At 49.7% G+C, this 22379-nt stretch overlaps 7 protein-coding genes across 7 annotated transcripts; 2 read left to right on the top strand and 5 right to left on the bottom strand.

The window, feature by feature from the left end:
- Window positions 1-1354: 1354 nt before the first annotated feature.
- Window positions 1355-2934, bottom strand: C8Q69DRAFT_112487 (putative fatty acid elongase). The gene is made up of 3 exons (XM_028625128.1): window positions 2272-2934; window positions 1921-2203; window positions 1355-1862 (listed from the first exon to the last, which is right to left on the bottom strand). The coding sequence occupies exons 1-3, from the start codon at window positions 2677-2679 to the stop codon at window positions 1519-1521; spliced, it is 1035 nt and encodes a 344-aa protein (XP_028481596.1). The 5' UTR covers window positions 2680-2934; the 3' UTR covers window positions 1355-1518.
- A 2013-nt stretch (window positions 2935-4947) lies between these two features.
- Window positions 4948-5857, top strand: C8Q69DRAFT_408496 (cytochrome c oxidase subunit VA-domain-containing protein; the record flags this gene model as incomplete). Its single annotated transcript, XM_028628196.1, has 4 exons — window positions 4948-5159; window positions 5334-5379; window positions 5508-5625; window positions 5742-5857. 4 exons carry the CDS (start codon window positions 4948-4950, stop codon window positions 5855-5857), a joined length of 492 nt encoding a protein of 163 aa, XP_028481597.1.
- A 1406-nt stretch (window positions 5858-7263) lies between these two features.
- Window positions 7264-8892, bottom strand: C8Q69DRAFT_112576 (putative alpha-1,2-mannosyltransferase). Its single transcript, XM_028625129.1, has 4 exons — window positions 8651-8892; window positions 8334-8597; window positions 7654-8272; window positions 7264-7588 (listed from the first exon to the last, which is right to left on the bottom strand). The coding sequence occupies exons 1-4, from the start codon at window positions 8808-8810 to the stop codon at window positions 7432-7434; spliced, it is 1200 nt and encodes a 399-aa protein (XP_028481598.1). The 5' UTR covers window positions 8811-8892; the 3' UTR covers window positions 7264-7431.
- Window positions 8893-9153: 261 nt separating this feature from the next.
- Window positions 9154-11904, top strand: C8Q69DRAFT_448037 (putative gamma-tubulin complex component GCP5; the record flags this gene model as incomplete). The annotated part of the gene is made up of 2 exons (XM_028629260.1): window positions 9154-9240; window positions 9277-11904. 2 exons carry the CDS (start codon window positions 9154-9156, stop codon window positions 11902-11904), a joined length of 2715 nt encoding a protein of 904 aa, XP_028481599.1.
- Window positions 11905-12060: 156 nt separating this feature from the next.
- C8Q69DRAFT_488746 (kinase-like domain-containing protein) lies at window positions 12061-14188 on the bottom strand (the record flags this gene model as incomplete). The annotated part of the gene is made up of 5 exons (XM_028632068.1): window positions 12061-12953; window positions 13067-13360; window positions 13417-13736; window positions 13849-13893; window positions 14169-14188. 5 exons carry the CDS (start codon window positions 14186-14188, stop codon window positions 12061-12063), a joined length of 1572 nt encoding a protein of 523 aa, XP_028481600.1.
- Window positions 14189-14356: 168 nt separating this feature from the next.
- C8Q69DRAFT_515275 (STE/STE20 protein kinase) lies at window positions 14357-15665 on the bottom strand (the record flags this gene model as incomplete). The annotated part of the gene is made up of 4 exons (XM_028633362.1): window positions 14357-14881; window positions 14943-15157; window positions 15222-15511; window positions 15571-15665. 4 exons carry the CDS (start codon window positions 15663-15665, stop codon window positions 14537-14539), a joined length of 945 nt encoding a protein of 314 aa, XP_028481601.1. The 3' UTR covers window positions 14357-14536.
- A 630-nt stretch (window positions 15666-16295) lies between these two features.
- On the bottom strand, window positions 16296-20387 carry C8Q69DRAFT_448040 (phosphoribosylformylglycinamidine synthase; the record flags this gene model as incomplete). The annotated part of the gene is made up of 1 exon (XM_028629261.1): window positions 16296-20387. One exon carries the CDS (start codon window positions 20385-20387, stop codon window positions 16296-16298), a length of 4092 nt encoding a protein of 1363 aa, XP_028481602.1.
- Between the last annotated feature and the right edge of the window lie 1992 nt (window positions 20388-22379).

A 22379-nucleotide genomic window follows, 5' to 3' on the forward strand; every position in this document is an offset into this window, starting at 1 on the left:
CGAACGAGTCGAGTCGTCTTTGATAGAAGTAGATAGATAGGCAGTGTTTCGATTTGACCATGACGCAACCTCAGCGATCTCCTAACCGAGGCATCAGAATATAATAATCACCCATGATCGCTAACGGGTGAGCCTCTTTTAGTATCCGACTCTAAGGTATATAGTACACAACGATCCGCAGCCGTGACGACTCGTCGAGGAACGATTTATTATTCCAGGGGGAGCGGTGAGATGATCGTACTTGGCCAGCTGAATTCTTACGGTCTTGCTCCGGACAGATCAATGCGTCCGAAATTGTCCTTCCCATGCTGTTCCATAGGAGATGCCTTTTCCCGTTACTGTTATACATTCGTGATGTTGACCGTAGCAGAGAAAAGAAAAGAAGCTGCATCGGATGCAATTCCAAGAAATAGCCAAGCACGTCAGGATGCAGGAACACCTTGGCATCTCATCGGCAGGATCAGCTCCATGCTGGATCCTCCAGTGGAACCGGTGGGTTTGCAATCGAACGTCAGCCTCGATAATCTTACGCAATGAGAATATCCGTCGGCTAGAATAGTCAATGTGTCACGGAGATCCCGTCCGACTAGAACACTTCTGAAATTGATAGACACGAGCTGCAAATTAGTATCCAGGAACATGGGTCACCGATTAATTGTAACTACGTAGTACGGTGTAAATCTGAACACAGAGAGCGTGGTCTAGAGGTGAACATCACGTGCGTATTCATAGTCCTTGATACTTAAAAAGATTTCGTAGCAACCGAGCAATAAACTATTCACTAGCTAAATACCATAATCCCCAGGGTCGATTACTAGTCATGTCCCAGTTCCTCAATGGATGTATGCCATGCTGCGCCTGCGGAAACAGACCAAGGAGACACACATCTAGTACGTCGCTGGATCAGATGATTTCAATATAAGCACTTCTTCGGCACAACTGCAGCCATGGGAGGGCTGAATCGCAATTTGACATCCGTGCTAGCATGGGAACAGGGAAACAGCAACACCGCTAGTGAGTCATTAGCACTGTATTATATTCATGATTATGCATTTATGGCGATAGGAAGAAAATCAAATCAGTTAACACAACAAACCGGCATCAACGTGCCGGAAGAAGAGAAATCTCGGAGCTCGAACCCTTGAAAGAAACGCATTACGGGTCCGGTAAAAGCTCTCGCGCCATACCATGAGCAAGACGTCACTCTCATACTTTCTAACGGGGCTCTATCGGCTCCTCGATTCCGCGAAGCGCCCGCCCAGCATGCAACCGAGGCCAACCACAACAGCAACCGGTGCCTTCGATTCGAACAATGTCATGTATTAAAACAGTTATGTCACTTTACCTGACCAAGTAGAAATGTATATTTTGTTCATCTCTCCTGTCGCATCATCGCCGGCTCGTCTCGTGACCCAGGATGGTCAGCGATGTTCGTCATCCAAACAATATAGAGAGTAGCCTGCAGGCAGAAGACTACCAGCGTTTCCAGCGGTCTATCTTGTAGACACCACTGCGGGCTTATGCCTTCCTCGAGCGGGTCACGGGACCGTTCTGACGCGCCGAAGTGGTAGCCTGGCCGTTGGAGTTTGCAGCGCCGTTGGCACGCTGGCTGGGGACGGAGGGGACCTCCAGGTCCTTCATGTCGATCAGGGCCTTCTTGCCCGTGTTGCGGCGAGGTCTGCCGCTCTTTCCGGTCTTCTTGTAGGTGGCGAAGTAGAAGGAGATGAAGAGGAGGAGATAGGAGCTCAGGATTGCCATACCAGCAAAGGCGGCGAATTCCTCTCCAGCACACTTTCCACAGTTGGGAAGCCATGGGAAGTATGTGGAGGAGAAATAGGTGTAGGAAGCGAAATAGACAAAGCCTATCAGATAACTTGATTAGCAAGGAGCTCTTCCGCGTTATACGCCTTGGGCACGAACCGAGGTCAATGATGAACTGGACGATCTGGAAGATGGTGATGTAGCGCTTCCACCAGATACGGACTCCACGAGCGCTCTGGAAGTAGTACCAGTACATGAGAACATGCACAGCCAGGTTCAGGGTGATGGGAACCCAGGAGACAGCAGTCAGACCGATCAATTGGGTGTAGCACAGCAGGGCGGTAGCGCCATGGTGGTAGGTGTGGAGGAAGGTCAATGGCTTCTTCTTGAGGAACAAGAAGACCGTGTCAAGCAATTCCAGATACTTGGTCAAGTACGTGAGCTACACGACGTTAGCTTTCCCAATTCGTCACTTTGCAATGGCCGGATTAGCCAACAGTCTGTCCTTACATAGTACAAAACAACCAGCTCTTGGGTCCAGCCACCCTCGTGGTTACAGATGGCAAAGAAAATACCATGTCTCCAGATAGTGGGCAGGAGCTGCTCAACATATAGAGCCAGCAAGATGGCGCTGATCACCGTTAGGACGAAGTTGTGAATCATAAACAGGCCGTTGAGCTTCTGGGGCGCGAAGTTCTTCATAACCTCCCGACCACCAAAAATGATAATATAGTACGAGACCAGTGAGATGGCTGTCTCCTTCAATGTTGACATTGGCGTCACACCCTCCACAAATCGAAAGTCATGTGCGGGATAGCCAACGACGGCTTCGAAAGCCTTGTCGAAGATGGGCCATAGCTCGATGCCAAACGGGCGATCGATGGTAGGAAGAGGGAGGTTCTTCAGCGCGTCGGCCATGATGAATGACTCTATTTAGATATAAGATGCCAGATTCTCAGTCTTGTAGGACTTCCCTGGCGAGCGGTAGCACCGGATGTTGAGACGCTGAGAGACGTGTTATTTATTTGGTTGGGAAAGACCCGCTGCACCACAGGGTGGAAGATAATGACCGCACCGTACCGGGTCTGGGGAGACCACGGCAATGAAGGAATGACGGAGAGGAGGGAAGGAGATAAAGAACTGAGAGAAGAAGATGGGATCCCGATGCGACGACCGAGAAAAGGAAGGGGGAGAGGAAGATGTTGAGATTTGACGCCGTAAAAAGACACTGCGCGACTGGCCGACGCTTTTCTTTGGCTCTTCCTGGCAGCCCGAGGCCCGCCGCGTCCGAACTAATTCGGGTTAGCGTCGGCTCGTCTGTTGGTGAAAAGGGGTTCGGCTGTAAGTATTATTCTGAAGTATCTTCAGGTACTTTTATGCGCGAAATCTGCGGGAAGAGTACTTTGTAGTACAATAAAATACTCCCACTTCAACCTCTGGCATGTGACGTCCCATTCGTGTCCGGCAAGTACGGGAGAGGCACGACTGCAGCTCTTAGCAACGAACCACTGAAATGAACATGTCTGGAACAATTGAACTGGATGAACATGATTTCTGTTGTTGAGAGCAAGCATGGCTTTGCACGGTCACAATTTGTAGTCTATCTAAGTTAGTTCATCTAGTTTATCTAAACATCGAGTCTCATCATCCGTGACTCCCTACCGCTGCGAATGTCAGGCGGCCAGCAAAATCGCCATTGGCAGAAAATCCAGCAGACGCCATGAGAAAAAACGAAACAGTTCATAGCGAAGTCATGGTCAATTAAACTTCAATTTAATCAGTGAGAGTGTCCCCTAAGCTCGTCTTGTAGTCCAGTTCTACTGCAGGAGATCGCCAGCCGTCTTTCAATATCTGGAATGCTACCTTGATACATCAAGGACTGAAGGATAGGTTCCCCCAGCCGCATCTGGTCGTTCGATACGGCGAATTTGAATAGATTGACACCAGATATTGGAGGGTATCCAAACGACGCCTGCAGATATATAGTGTCGTTGACTATGACACCGTTTGCTCTGTGGTAAATCTCCGGGAGCCCCCAATGTTGATAAGTCGCATCGACTCCAAGCACGGTCATCTCCTGATACGAGACAGTGGGCACCGAAGCACCGGTATCGTGAAGGAATTCGAAACGAGACCATAGAGCTGCTCCCAGCGGGGAGATAGAGACGTTATATAACTATGTATTAGATTTATAGTAACTGACGTAGCATATGGTGGTTGCCTGTCGGATATAAAGTTCCCCTGAATGCTGGTAACAGGTATCGAGGGGCAGAGTGACACTGGACATTAGCTATTAGAGATCCTGAACTATGTAGATAGAGAGTAGATAGAGACCTACCTCTTCAATCCATAGATCACGCAGTATAGAGTATTCGCTTACTATGTCGTTGATCATAGAAGGTGTCATAGGCTTCGGTCCAGCTATTAGTTGGCCGTTTTTAAAGATGTAGTAATTCCCCGGTATAAACTGCAAGGTTCCTGATTTATATGCATTCAACACAGCAACGGCATTCTCGCGCTGTCCCGGGATCTTAAGCACTCCTGGTGTCTGTAATATTGTCTCAATGTCTTGAATCCTTTGTTGCAGGGGTGTTGGTGGGGGAGGAAGCTTGTCAAGTTCCTCGAATAGCTTTTCCATCGTCTCGCGAGGAATAAGTCCTGCATTGCAATGGGCAACTATAGCATCTCTGTACTGTTTTGTATTTGCGCTATGCGGATTTAGTATGTTCACATGCATATCAGTCTCGGTCATTCCTTACAACATTGGGATGGCAGGAAGATCGTTAGTATTTTCCATTGTTATGGGTTCCCGTTAGTTATGCGGTTCTGAGTGTAGGCGGGGAGATTACGAAGATGAGCGCAGAGGATTATCGATGCAGTCTTGTTGCCTTAATATGCGTGCCACTGAATGTGAATAGAATCGATTGCGTGCAATTGATAGTTAATATGGGATAGATAGATCAGACGATGTTTTAGTGGAGTGGTGACGGGAGCGGCTCGCCGAGAAAAGACCATGACCAGCTGCCTGGGAGCCTCAGGCCGCTCACCACTCACACCACCCGCAAAAACCCGTCCAACTCAGTCCGGTCGGTCTCTCCTCTGGCCGTCCGTCCTCGACAACATCCTCACCACTATCTCTCTCCCACGATACCAATTCGCTCCCAACTCCCTCCCTCCGTCTCTCCAATGTCGTCCACCGCCGTCTTCCGCATCGCGACCCGATGCGTCCGCGCCTCGAGCTCGTTCAGAGCTCCCTACGTCGCCCGCTCGCGGGTGCAGACTGTTGCACCAGCCGCGCCCATTGCTCTCGGTTTCGGCGGATACAGCAGCAACTTCAGCACGACCACCAAGCGCTCCAGCGGTCACGAGGAAGAGACGTACGAAGAGTTCTCTGCTAGGTACGCCATCTCGCCAATTGAGTCCCCATGAGGCCGTTCGCGATGGGAAGAAGAAAAGGTCGAAGGAACTGGAACAGGACTGCGGTCACATCCGGACGACCGCCTCCGACCCACGCGGCAGGCCAGAAGGGTTTATCTGGGGAAGAGCAGAGTCACTGATGCCTCCAATGATAGATACGAGAAGGAATTCGATGCAGTGCAGGATGTCTTCGAGCTCCAGGTATGCTAGTTGTGCTACCCGCTGGGAAAGAAAAGCGGCATCCCATCTGCTTGATTATCTGCTCTGTCATTGGCAGAGAGCCCGAACATCCGATCTGGGCTAACCACCCTGGCCTTGTGCCATCACAGCGAAACCTCAACAACGCCTTCGCCTACGATCTCGTGCCCTCTGTTGAGGTGCTTACTGCTGCCCTGAAGGCTGCCCGTCGTGTCAACGACTTCCCTACCGCTGTCCGGGTCTTCGAGGGTACGTACCAAAATCCCACCAAATCCCGCCCATCGCCGTCCCAACCAATTCTACATGACACTCTAGATCTCTTATACCCGGACGAATCTTACACTGACTGCTTTCTTCTTTTTCAGGTATCCGCGCCAAGGTTGAGAACGAGAGCCAGTACAAGGAGTACCTTGAGCAGCTTGACGGTCTGCGCAAGGAGCTCGGCGTTGTCCTCCGTGAGGAGCTCTACCCCCAGAACTAGATTACCTCGCTGGGATAATTCTGTCAACGAATCAAAGTAAAGCTGTATACATACCTAGAGCTGGAGTTGCGGAAGCAATCGCATTGTCGCATATCGTTGGTGTCCTGCTGATGCCGGCTCCGGAGGGCGGAGCCCAAGCCAGCAGAGGAGAGGAACATTTTTGTCATACCACATGTCTACCTAGCCTACATCTGTAACATTGAAGATAATGCGACGAGGTGTTTCTTTATCTTGCAAGAGGTTATCATTGACAGCTGCTTATATCCGAGGAAGTAGGGGTCTCATCACTTCCTGTTGCGTCGAATCGTGATATCATCTCCTAATGCGCAATCAGTGGCTGCCGCAGACATTCCACGACCATTGTGCCTTCACTTTTTTTTGACAATGCATCAACTACGCGTGATTTACATCTGGCCTAATTGATCAATCTATATAAAAATAAAATTACCCATCAAATCCCGCCACTGCTATGACATCCAGGTCCTTCCTGCTATCCCAGCTGCAGCTTAGCCTTACTTACAATCTGAACCCTTCGACCTGCTACATCCATTCCATGGCATACGATACCTTATGTTTCAACTATAGCTTGAGTCCTTATCATGCTAGACTCAACTGGACATTTATCGTGATCACTGCGGACAGCTCCGGATTGTTTTGACATTAAACTCAGTACTCCCGGCAGGCTTCCGATTCTGGTATTAAGAAATATTCTACTCTCCCAGCGGATGCTCTATCGAAGTGAAACCCTCCTGAACAATGGGGCATCAAGCCCAATCTCCCTCTTCCACGATGAAGTGCTTTCTGTCCGATGCATTTATCAATTCTTTGATCGTCTACTGCTTATACTTATACCTCAGTGAGTTGTTAGAGATGTCAGATAGTGAAAATCACCTTTTTAAGTTCCACTGATTCAGCCTATTTTAGTGGAGTTTCATTTTCAGGATCTACAGCCCCGAGTTAACTATTTCGTAAGAAAGTAAACAAGTAATTCGTAACAAACCGTGCACAGACAATACTAGACTGATAATGTATGTGCACGGAGTGAGTGACACTATCTACTATAGTTCTCTATGGGCTAATTATCTGACGAGCTTGCAGGCCATAATGCAGTCGCTGGATAATCAGTGCATTCAATCATGCATATGCACGCAAGCGCAACTGGTGTTGGGGGATCGAAGGAAAAGAAAATCGAACAGAATAAATGCATGTATAAATTACAAGAAAGAGTTCACACTCTGAATAGCCCAAATAGATAAGTCACCAAAGAAACCCTCATCGGAACGCCTTTACTTTAGTTATATCTTCAACCGAAAAGTCGTGATATTGTTGCGGGGAGGAGATTTCTCCGGGGTCCGTCATGATATACACTCTCGTGCAATGTGCGGGTGGGGAATGGCGCTGCAGTCCATCCGTATCTTGCCTCGTGTGATGAAGACAGGAGGAGGAATAGATGGGGGGAGTTATATGGCTCCCAGCCGAGGGAGCGAAGAGATGTGATGTAACCTAGTCTTTTGGGTGAGGACTCTGCTTGAGCCCCCCATGAGCAAGGTATACCGGCTGGTCCAGTCTGCAGACTAATGCGTTCCGACGTGTTTGAAATAGCTTGGTCGGCAATCTTCCTTTGCCAGGAAGGGCTCACCAGCGTAGAACTTGCCGGGTGTACAGCCAGAACATTTGGGCGAATTTGGGCAGTTGAAGTAGGGGATATGGCGGTAACCAATATCTCGGAACCTGCACAGAATAAAATTAGACAATGCATTACTTGAAGTTATTGTCAAAACGACGTATGTACTCACCAGTGAATCTTGCTGGCATCCTCAAAGAGACCCAGCCCGATCGAGTGGACAGGTGCATCACCCCATCTTTCGTAGAAGAAACCACCTGCGCGGTCAAGGTGATTGAAGTACTCTTCATATTTCTGGCCTCTGAAAAAGTCCATGTCACCGATCTCGAAGTTCGACCAGAAGTGGCAGGTCGAGTAACCATTGGCGGCCTCGGTATGATCGGGGCGTAGCTGGTCGTCCGTCAACCACCCCAACATGTTATTGTCCGAAATGTAGTCGGGATGCGCCGCAAGGAACTTCTTCGTCTCGGGCCAAAGCGTCGGGATACTCTGGGGAGCGTCAAACAGATTGATCGTAAAACCGTATGTCTTGTTGTGGTCCTCCATGTAGCGAAACACGTCGTAGTCGATGTTACAGAAGAACTGAACCTTGGGTTCAACGCGCCAGTAGTAGCGGGTGTTTTGGAGGGCTGGGTGCTTGTAGAACATGCCACTGTTCCAGCGACACATCTGGTGGTAGGACAGCTTTTCGCTGTATTGGATGCCCTGCTCCTTCAACATCGCCGCAGACTCTTTGATGATATCATTGTTGATCCATTCGGGCACATCCCAGTGTTCCTTTGGTACCAGCTCTATAAATCATGTCAGACTACGATCCCAAACCGCTTCACGTTGTGCATTTCCATGACGTACCGTAGTAGCACTTAGCCTTGGTCTCCGCCTGGGTTCGTCGCTTGAACTCCTCTGTGAAGGGCTTATCGTTGAAGAACGTCCATGGGTAGTTGAATTTGTGATTCCATGTTCTCTCGAGATCCCGCATCGTAGGGATCAGCTCGTCCAGCTCCTCGTTCCGGACGAGGGACAGGAGGGTGGCGTTGATGCGAGCAGAGTTCTCGCTGTCCGGGGCATAGTCGTTGTCCTCCGCACGCCATAACACACCTTCTGGTTCTCCCGTTGCTATAAACGGTCAGTTCCGGTTCAAACGAGGACAAGAATCTTTTGCAACATACGATCTAGCAAAGGGTCTTTCTTCATGCCATTGACCAACTTATCCCCTGATCCAAAGGTGCCGACCAGGGGCGTGGCCGTCTTGCGAAGCTGGAAAATAAGGAAAAGAACTAGGAGTATCGATGCTGCGCCTAGCAGCCGGATCGGTCGTGCGACGGCCATCTTGACATCGAGCAGACGTCCTCGTTCGAAAATGGACGCAAGAGAAGCTGTCGCTGTTATTCAGAGCAGTTCTCCGCAAAGACTGTCGGAGTATTCCAGGCCCGCTGGGGGGTTTCCAGGTCACGCTTTACTCGGTCGGGCGGTAGCGTGGCAAAGCAAACGCGTCCTCCTCTCAGACAACAAAGAACGGAGCATGAAACTCGCCTCGTTAGCGACTACTCTTTATGGATGCCTCGAGTAACCTGGTTGGATCCTGATAGATCCAGTAGCACTCGTTCATGCCATGGAGGGAGCAAAATAAGAAGATCTCGATGGTGGAAAACGGGCCCTATCTCGTCCCATCATGGCCCTAGCCGCAGATATAAGCGCATTGTTAGACGATCTAATCACTGTCATTGCAAAAACATCAGACAAGGCATCTCATGCCCCGGTTCTTTGTGTGGACTAAATTACTAACGTACAGTAGACTACATCGCGTTTCAAGAGACTGAAGAGCAATGCGGAGAGTACGATCAAGAACAACAGGTCAACGCGAACCGACCAGTTCGCGGTGGCCCGTCAGCTAGATGGTCTCCAGGAGAAATTCCAGGTGCTGAACCATGATGATCTGGCTGACGCGTTACGTCTCCGTCTGGATGAGCTCAACCAGCATGATAGTCCGTGGTTCCCGGAGATCTTGTCTCTATTCCTGCAGCTCTCAGATAGACCAGCAACGTTATCAAAACCGGAGAAAATTGAGCTGCTCAAGCCGCCGGAACCTCCGCGGTCACTGACTTGGTCTGAAATTGACCCTGCAGGTGCAGCATACTGCGATGACAATATCTGGGACGATATTGACTACGGCGAAGAGACCTCGGACGATGATGTCTCGACCGTGTCAAGCGATGTGTCCATCCCGAGGATCGTGCCGCAGAGTTCCAAAGTCGCTCCGGATGACTATCTCATCCCAGAAGAAGTATTCTCACACGGAGAAGACGAAGGATTGATTTCTGCGATCAAGAGCTCTCAGTTTTGGAAGGCTGAGGCAGTGACCCGCGGCGAGGATTACTCCTGCCCGGTCACAGAACTACAAGTGGTCAGAGAAACTATTTTTATGCTTCAGGGGCTTCCAGCATCGTTGTATTGGCGCCTTGATGACAGTATCGAAGTAGACCGGAGATATGTTCTCCGCCATTCCTCGAACCAAGCATTTTCCGCACTGCTTTGCTCGTTCAGCTCTCTAGGAGCTAAGATAGACGCATTGCGGAGATTTGTTAAGATCCCGCAATCGGTCCTCTATGTGCAGACTTTCCATCGTGGTATTGAAGAATGTCTATCAATGTTTGATGCCGCGTTGTCAAACATGCACGCACGTTATCTTTCCAAGAGCACAGCAACCACCGTTAGCTTGTTGCAGCTTTTTGAGGATGTTCAAAGGGAGTCACGACTACTGATTCCATTAGCCAACTTACTGGAGGGCCTCAGATCCCGTCCATCTCAGGACTCTTTCGAATGCCTTGACAGGCTTTATGACTTAGTAGGTACATGCCAGGCAGCAGGTGCAGACGATGAGTTTGCATACTTTGCGAAACTGTTCTTCGCTTGCTTTGAGTCGTATATCAAACCCATACGACTGTGGATGGAGACAGGACAGCTGGACACTTCTCAGGGCACGTTTTTCGTCTCAGAAGCCGCTGATAGAAACTCTGATCTGCGAACCCTCTGGCATGATTGGTATATGCTGGACCAGAAAGAGGGTCGTCTGTACGCTCCCAAGTTTCTGAAGCCGGCTGCCCGGAAAGTATTCACTACGGGAAAGAGCATGATCTTCCTTCGAAATCTCAACATCGCGCCGGAGAATCTGAATCAATTAGAGAGAACGTCGCTTTCTTTCGAAGATGTCTGTCCGGACGATTCGTCGCTTTTAGTTCCTTTCGCCGGACTATTGGAGACGGCCTTTGACCGGCTGATCGAGGCAAATCACGCATTTACATCGTCTTTGCTGCGACAGCAGTTGGATAGCCAATGCGGTCTCTGGATCTCACTCCAGGCTCTCGAGTACATCTACCTGTGCAGGGACGTGACCATCTCCAGCTCCGTAGACTACAAAATCTTCGAATTGATCGACAAAGGACGCCGGGCATGGAACGATAGATTCCTCATAACGGAGCTGGTGCAGGAAGTCTTTGGTGAACTTCCTTGCGTGGACACCTCCAGGCTTATCATGCGATCGTCGCCTGGGTCCTACCGGGACGTCGACAACCGTGCTCGATCTGTGAAGATTTTGAAGTCTCTCTCCATTGATTATATCCTCCCCTGGCCAGTGGCCAACATCATCACAAAAGACGCTATCCAAGCCTACCAGCGCGTATACACCTTCCTCCTGCAGATCCGACGAGCAAAGTACGTCGTCTCGAAGCAACGCTTCCCAAGAGGCCCCGACCGGGGCATCGAATACGAAGACGAGGAGGAGAATCTTTGCTACGCCATCCGCCACAACCTCCTCTGGTTCATCAATATTCTCTACAGTCATTTGACAGAAATGGTCATATCGACCACGACAGCAAAGATGCAAAAAGAACTCTCCGCAGCCACGGATGTCGACGGCATGATCACCGTCCACCGATCCTACATGACCTCTCTCGAAGACCAATGCCTCCTTTCAAAGAACCTCGCTCCCATCCACCAAGCTGTAATCAGCCTCCTCGACCTCTGCATTCACTTCTCAGACGTCCGATCTTCCCGACACGCCGAGAATGAATTCGACCAGACAAACCGATCGTTCCGAACCTCGATACTCAGCTACGAGCATTTCTCACACCGAAAGAAGCGACGTCGAAGACGACAAAACACAGACGACACATCCGACGAAGACGATGACGATGATGATGACGAGGAAGATAGCATGTACGACGAAGGCAACACAACAGGCAACATCTCCTTTGCCGAATCATCTTATGGCCACCGTCTGCGGAGCCTAAAGAGCCAATTCGAGCAACTGCTCGCCTTTGTAGCAGCCGGTCTGCGAGGCGTCGGCCGAGTCGATGGACAACTAAGCTGGGAAATGTTAGCAGAGAGGTTAGAGTGGAAAAAGGAACGGTTTGTGGGCGCTTAAGTTGGAAATAATTAATGAGCCGCATGATGAGTGCTCGTCTAGTTTCGACTCTATGAAAAGATGAAACCCAATACCCAACGCTTATAGAACTGCTATTCTCACACCACTGAATTCCATCCCAAATACGGTCCCATTCGCTAAGTAAGCACCGAATATTCATGCTTCATCCGGAAATGGCCACATCTTCATCGCTTCTTCCGGGGACTTTTCGCCAGCCATTCGCTCGATGAACATAGACAGCAATTCCTTGTTCTGTTTGCGCTTTTCCGCAATGTCTACTTCAGGCGCCACCCATCCCTCAGCATCAGTATCTAGGCATTCCCACGCCAGGCGTTGGACCTCATGCCAAGCTTGGTATTCAAGAAACTGCTGTTCATGTGTATCGATTTCCTCCTCCGTAAATGAAAAAGGACACTGCCCAGTAAAGCCCAGAGTCGACCAATTCTGAAAGATTTCTATCAGACATGCTCGAAGTGGAATCACACCAACCTCAGAGACCTCTCCACAGCGAATAAAAAGCTCTCGGAAGACGCGCGGCACATTCATCATAGCTTCGTGCGCAACTCTGTCTTCAAGATAGGTTGAAACTTCGTATGCCTTTGCCAACTTTGCCTGGGACCATTCGCGTTGAGCAAGCAATTTGCTGTCTTCATCCAACTCATCAAACTCGTCAGGAAGTTTTGGCTGCACAAGTCCTTTTATGTAACTGTGTGGGGGTTTCAGGAATATGGGCCACTGTGCCTGAAGAAATGCGGGCAACACGGAAAGAGATTGAAAATCAATCATAGATACTATCTGTGAGCTCTCATTAGGTGCAACATATATATTTCCCATGTGTAGATCGGTGTGCCACAAAGTAGGTTGACCCGACTTGATTAGTGTTGGATGAGAATCCAACATGCGCATGAGACTGATGGTGGATTCGAGCAGATGGGCCTGCTCTTGAACACTTCCTTGATAGAACATCGGTGATCTATCTGGACGCTTGCTTGATATTTGAGATAGCTCCCGTTTTGCGATCGATATCCCAAGATCTGATATTGTCGTCCCTATGCAGTGATTAGTTTGTATGACTTGAAAAGCCCATCGTACTTGGAAGGTCCTTGGTTAATGTCCTGGTTGAGAAATGAACGATCACAAGAAGGGCCGATACAGAATTAACTTGATGGATCAATACTCTCATCGAGTAAATGGCGATGGAACTTCAGGACGCTTGCATCTGCTCGAAGGTATAATCCACCATACGCAGGAAATCGAATAGCCGATAATTGAGCCTCAAACTTAGTCAAGTTCTTTATGAGTTCCAATTTTTCAATCTCTTTCATATTGGCCCATCGCTGAAACAGCGGAACCCCTGCGGCCTTCTCCATGATTATGTATTCAGCACCTACAGGGTTCGTGCAGTCTGAGGACCACGACAGGACACGTGGAACTGGTATACTTCTGTTTCTTCGCACTGGTCGGCTAATAAGTATGAGCTGCTTGAAAAATCCGCAGCGTAGGGAGACATACCATATTCTAAAACTCCTACTTCCGATGCCGTCGTTAGACATGTCGGGCCAGCAATGCGGGTGGGAATCTTAGCAATGATCTCTTTTCCATTTTCTTTTCTCATCAGAAGAGCCTTGCTAAAGCCTCCTTCCATCTTTTCAATAGTTGTGATGCGAGACGACTCGTCGCCTGCAACTGCAGCGACATCGCAAAGGGCATCTATATTGAATTTCACGTAACGTCGATCGAGCTGGCGTTGTTCGTCAATGAGGAAATGGCCATTCGTATACGCGAAGAGTTCATCACGACTGATCAATCTACCTGTTCTGAAATGAGGAAACCTTCAATAATATTGCTTTTTCTTTCCTTTCGGGAAGAAGGGTATTACCATGACAAAATATGGACAGTTTGGCTCTTGGTTGACGACATCGCATCTTTCTGAAATTCCTGAACCCTGAGAACATTGCAGTTTCCGGGGCCGCTAAATGATTAGGAAAGCTACCTATAATAAGATAAGCCTGTTAAGTTATGTTCTCGAGCTCTGGAGGCCAGCCTCAGTTAAACAGAAACGAAGGCTGAAATGTCTAGCATCCCTTTAGATAAAGCGGTTGTTGATATTTACTCTTATAACTAACTATACTATAACTGGCTTAGCTTTAATATACGGGAGCCACATACAATAATAATAATGGACTTTCCTAGGCTCTCGGCAGATGGACTATAAATTGGATACTATTTTTAGCTGATATAAGGTGGATGCAAAATAATAGTACTCCATCCGCCGCCTCGACATTACCGCTCCATCTATATACAGGTGACCTCTAGAAGGGTTGTGGCTTCCGGATTTTCGCACGATCTCTCGAGGGTTCTCACCTGCGATGTCTTTCAGTCAAAATCTATGTATTCGTTTTCGAAGAAAGTCGAGAGGTTCATCAGACGTATGTATGTAGCTTTCAGTATAGATCGTCATAGCTCCTACGACGGACCTCTGTCCTTTCCTTTTCCTGAACGACAATTTGGGACAGTCCCTTTTCATTTCCTAGTCGGGAAGGGCGTATCCGAGTCCGATTATTCCACGAATAATACAATTTCTGCTACAACTCAAAACGTCCAGCTGTAGCACCTACTACACGAATTAATTTTACTTATCATCTTCAAACCATTCATCTTCCAACAACTCCCTCGCCGAAGGCCTATCTCTCCAATCCATCTTCATTATTTTCCCAACAAACACCTTATCTCTATTACAGACCTCTCTCTCAGTCGTTCGCTGAAACGGTGTCATTCGCGACTGCGGGATCTCATGCATGAGATAGAGGATAGCAGTGATTGTCTCCGGGGTTGCGATCTCCTCGTACTTTTCCGGGAATGGCCCGAAGTAACGGAATTGTTGTTTTAGAACCTCTAACCCATACTCTTCGTGGCCATATGGCACCGTCTTGGGACGAAAGAGGTTAAAATTCCCACCATAGATGAGACTGATAAGCTGAGTGAGAGAGACTGCGATTAGCACCATCATTTAGTTCCGGGTTATTATTTGAGCATACCAGGGCCCCAAACGACCAGGTGTCGGTTGCAGTATTCCAGGGAGTTTCCATAATCACCTCGGGGCTCGACCACATTGCTGCTCCAATTGGCGTGCCTTCTTTGGCATATATCGAGTCTGCAGGACATGCACCACCAAGATCGCCTAGCTGGACATCAGAGAACCGTATATCACCATCTGTGTTGTAATTCACAAAGACATTATCCGGTTTAACATCTTTATACCTCATGTTAGTTGGAAAAGCTGCTGCTAAAAGCGGTCTCGCCTCGATTTTAGTTACCTGTATGGACATAACCACCCCCATGAAGCACCAGTAATGCTTGCAGGATACGTTTCGAAATGTATTTCAATTCTTTTCGATTCAGGGGCTTATTGATCGACGCATTTAACAGATGATCATCGAGATGCTTCAAAACAATGGTTGGAGGTTGAGACGGCTCTTCAATCTCATCAATTAATGGTCGCAAAGATGGTATTCGATCTTGAAACCGCTTAAGAACATCTCGCTCGTTCTCCACACGAGGGTGTCCGTGTACTCCTTTGATAGTTACTCGATCCTCGGCCTGGTTTCTGTGCAGAGTGAGTCACGTAATTTCTTCTCACAACGATGTCTAGAATGATCGACTTACTTAGCGAACCAGACAGTATCTTGGATTTGCTTAGTGATAGTGTATCTTCCCAATCTTCCTCGGAGGGTCTGTCCTAGTCGAAAGAGTGAAGACATAGGTAAGGGAGGTTGCGATACCAATAGAAGTGATAGCGTTGGGATTCACTGCATTTCGGGTTATGACTCGGAGAACAAGTGAGAACAGATCGCAGATAATAGTGCTTGTGCAATGATAGTTGTGAGTTTTGTTAGGTCGCAGTTTTGATCCAAGGGGATGTTTAGTTGCAGACCGTGGAGGATCGAGGTACTTATTGCCGCCTGATACAAACTGACCGCTTCGAGCCGAGTCTACCTTGTTAGACCTGGACTCTTGGTTGACATTGTGGCGTCTTTCCAAAAAAAATTCCTGAGCACTCAGAACGTTGCAGTTTCCAGGGGGCCGCTGGATGTTTAGCTATACTATAACCGGCCTGGCTTATTATACGGCGGTACATAATAATGGGGGAACAGCGAGACAATGGATTCTTACTTGTGGTCCGCAGGTTGGTGATAGTTACGACCATGCTGGAAGCGGTAAGACTAACCCAAGACAAAAGCCACATCAAATTACCACAACGAACTCCATCTCATCTAAAACTAAGGCAAAAGGAATAGGTAATTTGTTCTTTTCTCTCCTAGGAGAAGAGAGGTTCAAAATGCTGAAAAATCAAGAGCAAAATGACCCTGCAAATATACAAAATGATGCTTCTAACCAACCCATCTTCTCGCGCTGTAGAACACACGGCCCCAGGGACCGACATCGCCCCAGCTCTCGGAAGAAGGAGGAAGCCAGCTGGCAATGCCGTTGAGGACTGTTCGCTCGGGGTGAGGCATGATGGCAAGAACACGACCGTCCGGGCTGCGAACACCAGCAATACCCTCGGGGCTGCCGTTGGGGTTGTATGGGTAGGTCATGGTCGGCTTGAGGGTGGTGTTATCGACGTAGCGTATGGGCGCGAGGTTCTGTTTGACAAGATCCTGGGCGGTGACAGGAGAGCCAGGGGCGAAAGAGGCGCGACCTTCGCCGTGAGCAACGGCAATGGGGAGGGAGGAGCCATTCATGCCGTTCAGGAAGACGGAGGGAGAAGATGGGTCTGGGTCGGAAATGCCAACCATGCAGACACGTCCTTCATACTGTTCGCTGGCGTTGCGCTCGAAGCTGGGCCAGTCCTTGGCACCGGGGATCAGCTCCTTGAGACGGGACAGGAACTGACATCCGTTGCAGACACCGAGAGTGAATGTGTCGGGACGTTCAAAGAAGGTCTGGAATTCCTTGCGGGTGTTCTCGTGCAGAAGCACTGACTTGGCCCAACCCTGACCAGCTCCCAGGACGTCCCCATAGGAGAATCCACCGCAGGCAGCGAGACCCACGAAGCTGGCAAGGGAAACGCGGCCAGAGATGATGTCAGTCATGTGCACGTCAACGGCAGAGAAACCTGCGAGGTTGAAGCCAAATGCCATCTCAGCCTGGCTGTTGACACCCTGTTCACGGAGAATGGCAACGCGCGGCTTGTTGCTGAACGGAGACATGCTGCTAAGGCTGGTGAGGAAGGGCAGGCCCTTGTCCTTAGGGTCGAAAGTGAGGTTCCACGAGAGTCCGGCGTTCCTGTCCTCGAGGATGTTGGCGTATTCCTGGTCAGCGCAGGCTGCGTTGTCACGAATCTTTTGCATGTGGTAGGAAGTGTGAGCCCAGGTCTGCTGGAGGTTGGCACGGGAATTGCGGTACACCAGCGTCTGTCCCTGGTAGATAGCAAGGTTCTGTTTGGACTTCTCAGAGACACGACCAATCTTCGTAATCAGACCTGGGGGCGGACCGCATGTAGCGAAGCACGAGCGGAACTGCGTCTCATGGCCCTTGCGGACCTGGAAGACTGCACCAAGTTCCTCGTTGAAGAGGGTTTCAACGACGTGACGGGTGTCAGAGCTTGGGCAGATACTGTCCAACATAATCTCAACACCGCACCGTCCCGCGAACATCATCTCAGCCAGCGTAGTGAAGAGACCACCGTCGGATCGGTCGTGATAGGCGAGGACGATGCCAAGTTCCTGCAGCTGCTGCGTAGCATCGAAGAAGTCCTTGAGGATTTCGACATCGTGAACATCCGGGCACTGGTCACCGACCTGGTTGAACACCTGGGCCAGTGCGGAACCACCCAGAGTCTTGCGGCCAAATGAGAGGTCAACGAACATGAGGACCGATTCACCCACGTCTTCGACACGTCGGAGAGTAGGTGTCCAGGTCTTTCGGATATCGCCGACGGGAGCAAACGAGGAAATGACAAGGGACATAGGAGCAGTCACCTCCTTCGACTCCTTGGTCTTCTCGTCAGTCCACTTCATCTTCATAGACATGGAATCCTTTCCAACAGGGATACTGATGCCCAACTTCGGACACAGATCCAATCCGATAGCTTCCACTGCCTCGTAGATGGCAGCACCTTCGCCAGGATGGCTGCTGGCAGACATCCAGTTTGCGGAGAGCTTGACCCGGCTAAGACGGTCAATGAGGTCTGCAGAAGCGATGTTCATGAGGGCCTCGGCAACAGCCATACGGGCAGAAGCAGCCGGCGAGATGAGAGCAAGAGTCGGCTTCTCACCCATGGCCATGGCTTCTCCAGTCTTCACACCCTGCATCAAGGCCGTAGCGGTGACAGACACATTAGAAACAGGCGTTTGCCAAGGTCCCACCATCTGATCGCGGGCAGTTAGACCGCCAACGGTTCTGTCACCGATAGTGATCAAGAAAGACTTGGAACCAACAGCAGGGAGAGACAGTACTCTCTTAGCTGCCTCAGCAACCAGTTCCACAGGAGCGGTGATCTGAGGCAGGTATGTCGTCAGGCTAGCATCGACAGCAGGGAGCTTCAATTTCCGAGAGTCGACAGTCCTGGTCAGTTTCGGGGGCTTGCCGAAGAGGACAGAAAGAGGAAGATCAATGGGCTTAGGATATTCCTTGGACTCTCTGTCAAGGAGGATGAGTCGCTTTTCCTCCTCAGTGGCACCGCCTGCACGACCGACGACAGAGAAGCCACAACGCTCGCGCTGGGCAATGGCAGTGAACTTGTTCATTCCCTCTTCTCCGACGGCCATGACGTATCTTTCCTGGGCTTCGCAGCACCAGATTTGCATAGGGCTCATGCTCTTGTCAGCGTTGTCGATCTCGCGCAGTTCGAATGTAGCGCCCAGGCCGGCATCTTCAATAAGCTCAGGGAGCGCGTTGGACAGTCCACCGGCACCAACGTCGTGGATAAACTTGATGGGGTTGTTCTCCCCCATGGCGGTACAGGCATTGATAACTTCCTGTGCTCTGCGCTGGACCTCAGCGTTTCCTCTCTGCACACTGGCGAAGTCCAGATCTGCAGATCCTTCTCCAGAAGCAATACTGGAGGCTGCACCTCCACCCAGACCGATCAACATGGCCGGTCCACCCAAGACGACAAGGTATGCACCAGTCTTGACGGCACCAGGGTCCTTGAGGGCATGCTGTGGGCGGACGGTTCCAACGCCACCAGCAAGCATGATGGGCTTATGGTAGCCTCTGAGCTCAGTCTGGCCGTTTCCAATATCGATCTGGGTAAGGAGGGTACGGAAGTAACCGACTGTACAAGGCCTTCCGAATTCGTTGTTGAAAGCAGCACTTCCAATAGGGGCCTCGAGCATGATATCCAGACTGCTGGCAATGTGGTTCGGTTTGCCAACATCAAGCTCCCAGGGTTGTCTCAGATCGGGGATCAGGAGATCAGAGACACAGTATCCAGCCAAACCGGCCTTGGGCTTGGATCCGCGCCCGACGGCTCCTTCGTCACGAATCTCACCACCGGAACCGGTCGCGGCACCGGGGTATGGCGACACGGCCGTAGGGTGGTTATGCGTCTCGACCTTGGCCAGGAAATGAACGATTTCCTTCGAGGAAGTCCATTCACCGGTGGTCTGGTTGGGGGCCCAGAAAACGGCGGGCTCACCCTGAAGCACGGCCGCATTGTCACTGTACGCACTGACCGTAGCTTGGGGGTGCTTCCTGTGGGTGTTTCTGATCATCGAAAACAAACTGTTAGGCATCTGCTTTCCATCAATGACCCAAGACGCGTTGAACTGCTTGTGTCTACAGTGCTCGGAGTTGACCTGAGCAAACATGAACAGCTCAACGTCGGTAGGGTCTCGAGCCAGCGGGCCATTGGGACCGTAGGCCTCGACGAGATAGTCAATTTCAGACTCATCAAGTGCAAGACCCAGGCGCTTGTTTGCCTCTTGCAGTATCTCCTTTGGAGGCTTATCACCAGCGTGGAGCGGAATTGTCTCCAGCTGCTGAGGAGGTAGTTCAGAGAACATCTTGTGGAGGTCTGGCTCCTCGGTGCCGATGATCTGAGTCATCCGATCGTGAAGCACATCGAGGTAATTGGGCTTTGGCTGCTCAGACTCGGAAAAGAGGCAGGAGATCTTCATCCCCCGCTCAATTCGCTTGATGGACTGCTTCAGACCGCAGACGTGAGCAATACCAGTAGCCTGAGAGCTCCATGGCGATATCGTTCCAACGCGAGGCGAAACGTAGTATACGGTGAAGGCGCCATCTTTCGCTTCATCGAAGGTAGGAGGGACGTCGGCGATATCTCCATAACGGAGGAGCTGCTCCAGCACATCGCGTTCTCTCTCCTGCAGCGGCTGTGCGGTGTGGACATAGTGAATCCATTGCGCGCGGACGTCGAGGGCTCCAATGCTAGCTGCGATAGCACGGCCACGAGATCGGGAAAAGGCAACGGAGCCCGGGATAGCCAGATAACTGGCCTGGTCGGAGGAAGTCATTTTTCAATGATGAACAGCCTTAAGGCAAAAGAAAATGAGTCGACCAGTAAAAAGAAAAGAAACGAAAAAATATTATTTCGTTGACGAGGGCGAGACTGACCAACGTTCTGTGAAGAACGGCCTCACAGATGCCTCTGCAGTCCCGGAAACTGCAGTGAAGGCACGAATGCCTGGAAAGAGATAGGGAACGAGATTCGAGAGGAAGTCCCTGGACGTTGGATGCTTCACCGTCGCCATCGAAAATTATCGTGAAGTCACGCCGACTTCGCCTTCTGGTGGGCGACCGGCCCCGCGCTAAGCCGTTCTTGGCTTATCGGCTGCCCGCGGAGCCTTATCGGTCACGTGATATACGCAGAATCACCTGGGGATTTTCGATTCTACAGTTGAAGTCATAATCAGTAAAGGACCTTTTTTCTTATAGTAAGCTTGTATATCCATATATACTATTTTCTATGGCTAACTATCAGCGGCAGCTGTGGAGGGAAAACGCTCCACTATCAACTTCATTTAGCTTACAAGACACCACAGCGGAAGCCACAGCGCCTCACAGTTAGGATGAATACTCTAGACTACCTAGAACAAGTCCAAAAATTAGACGTGCCATGTATGTCTCACCAGTAACAATACCTACCGGATCCATCGACCACTTTCCGCGACGTTGTTAACCACATCAGTATTGGACGAACGCCCTCAGGGTCTCGCTCCGGTGCTGATCATCCGTCCAACTAACTACCGGCTGACTATTGGGTGACTAAGTGATGGGGGAACCTCATCTGGTCTAAGCGTGATTGCCATTGCATATACCCCCACCCTCTATCAGGATCAGACGTAAAGCTTGGGCAGACGTCCAAGTGCGAGCAGATGGTCCGAGTGTATGAGGTTTAGGAAGACGTGAATACTATTGTTACTGGTCCGGATCGTGATCTTCATGCGTGGCTCTTTTGTCGTTTGGACGAGTAAGTAAGTAAAAGGGACGAGGTAGGTATGGTATATCCGTTGGAGCGGTAGGCTACTCTAGAGTACTAGATTTTCCTTCCAAGGAAGTGAATAATACAGTGGTTGATCCCAGAAATGTACACTGTGATGTGTCGCTCGTCACGAAGAATGATCGGGTGGTTGATCGTGAATAATAAATCGCGCGTAGAAGAACACAGGCGAATTAGACAGGTTTTCTGAGCAGACTAGAAAGAAGTTCGAGACTTTTTTTTTCTCATGTTTATAGTTATCCAATGCCCCGCTTATCTATGTTCATGAAGATATTAGCTGGTCAATGTGTCATTTTCGAACCTAGCAAAATGAGTAGCAATGTTATTAATGTTTTCGCCAGGAATTACACTCTGTAGACAGTTGGATTCCCATCATCCTTAAGACTATCCCGTACGATTCGGGCCATAATAATATGTTAATATGTATGTTCTCCGTACTCGACACAGATCCACATTCCGTGCTCAGGGGGCGGGCCCCCAAGTCACGAGCGCCATTTACTTATCAAGGGTCTCCATGATGGATGGAACTATTGATAGTGATCATCGAAAAAAAAACCATGGCGGGAAACATTCCAAGCTTCAAAACCATGCAAGGACATCCAAAGTGATCTGCCAAGGACATTTCAATAGACGCAACGGAATGTTTCAAAGCTCGTTCCAAAGCTTGACGAGCTTGACGAAAAGCTTGGTGAAAGCTTGGTTGATCTTTTTTTTTTTTTTCTGACGATGGCAGCTTGTGACCCCCTTAGTCTATGGATTGTGTATCTTGCGATGGGAAATGCGATTGTATGTACCAAGGAGCTTAGCAACGTACCCTCTATCTACCATAAGGTCGCCCTTGCAGTATGTATGTATTATTACTCAGCTGGCTCTCATAAGATTCAATCCTCTGGCCGATCAACGGAGGCAGGAAGCCGGGTATGAATGATTATTGTCAAACACACCGAGGACAATAAGCGGTTACCCCTCGGTAATAATAATACGACATTAATAATATCCTCGGTTA

Source organism: Paecilomyces variotii, assembly GCF_004022145.1.
Source record: "Paecilomyces variotii strain CBS 101075 chromosome Unknown C8Q69scaffold_15, whole genome shotgun sequence".
Classification (NCBI taxonomy): Eukaryota; Fungi; Ascomycota; class Eurotiomycetes; order Eurotiales; family Thermoascaceae; genus Paecilomyces; species Paecilomyces variotii.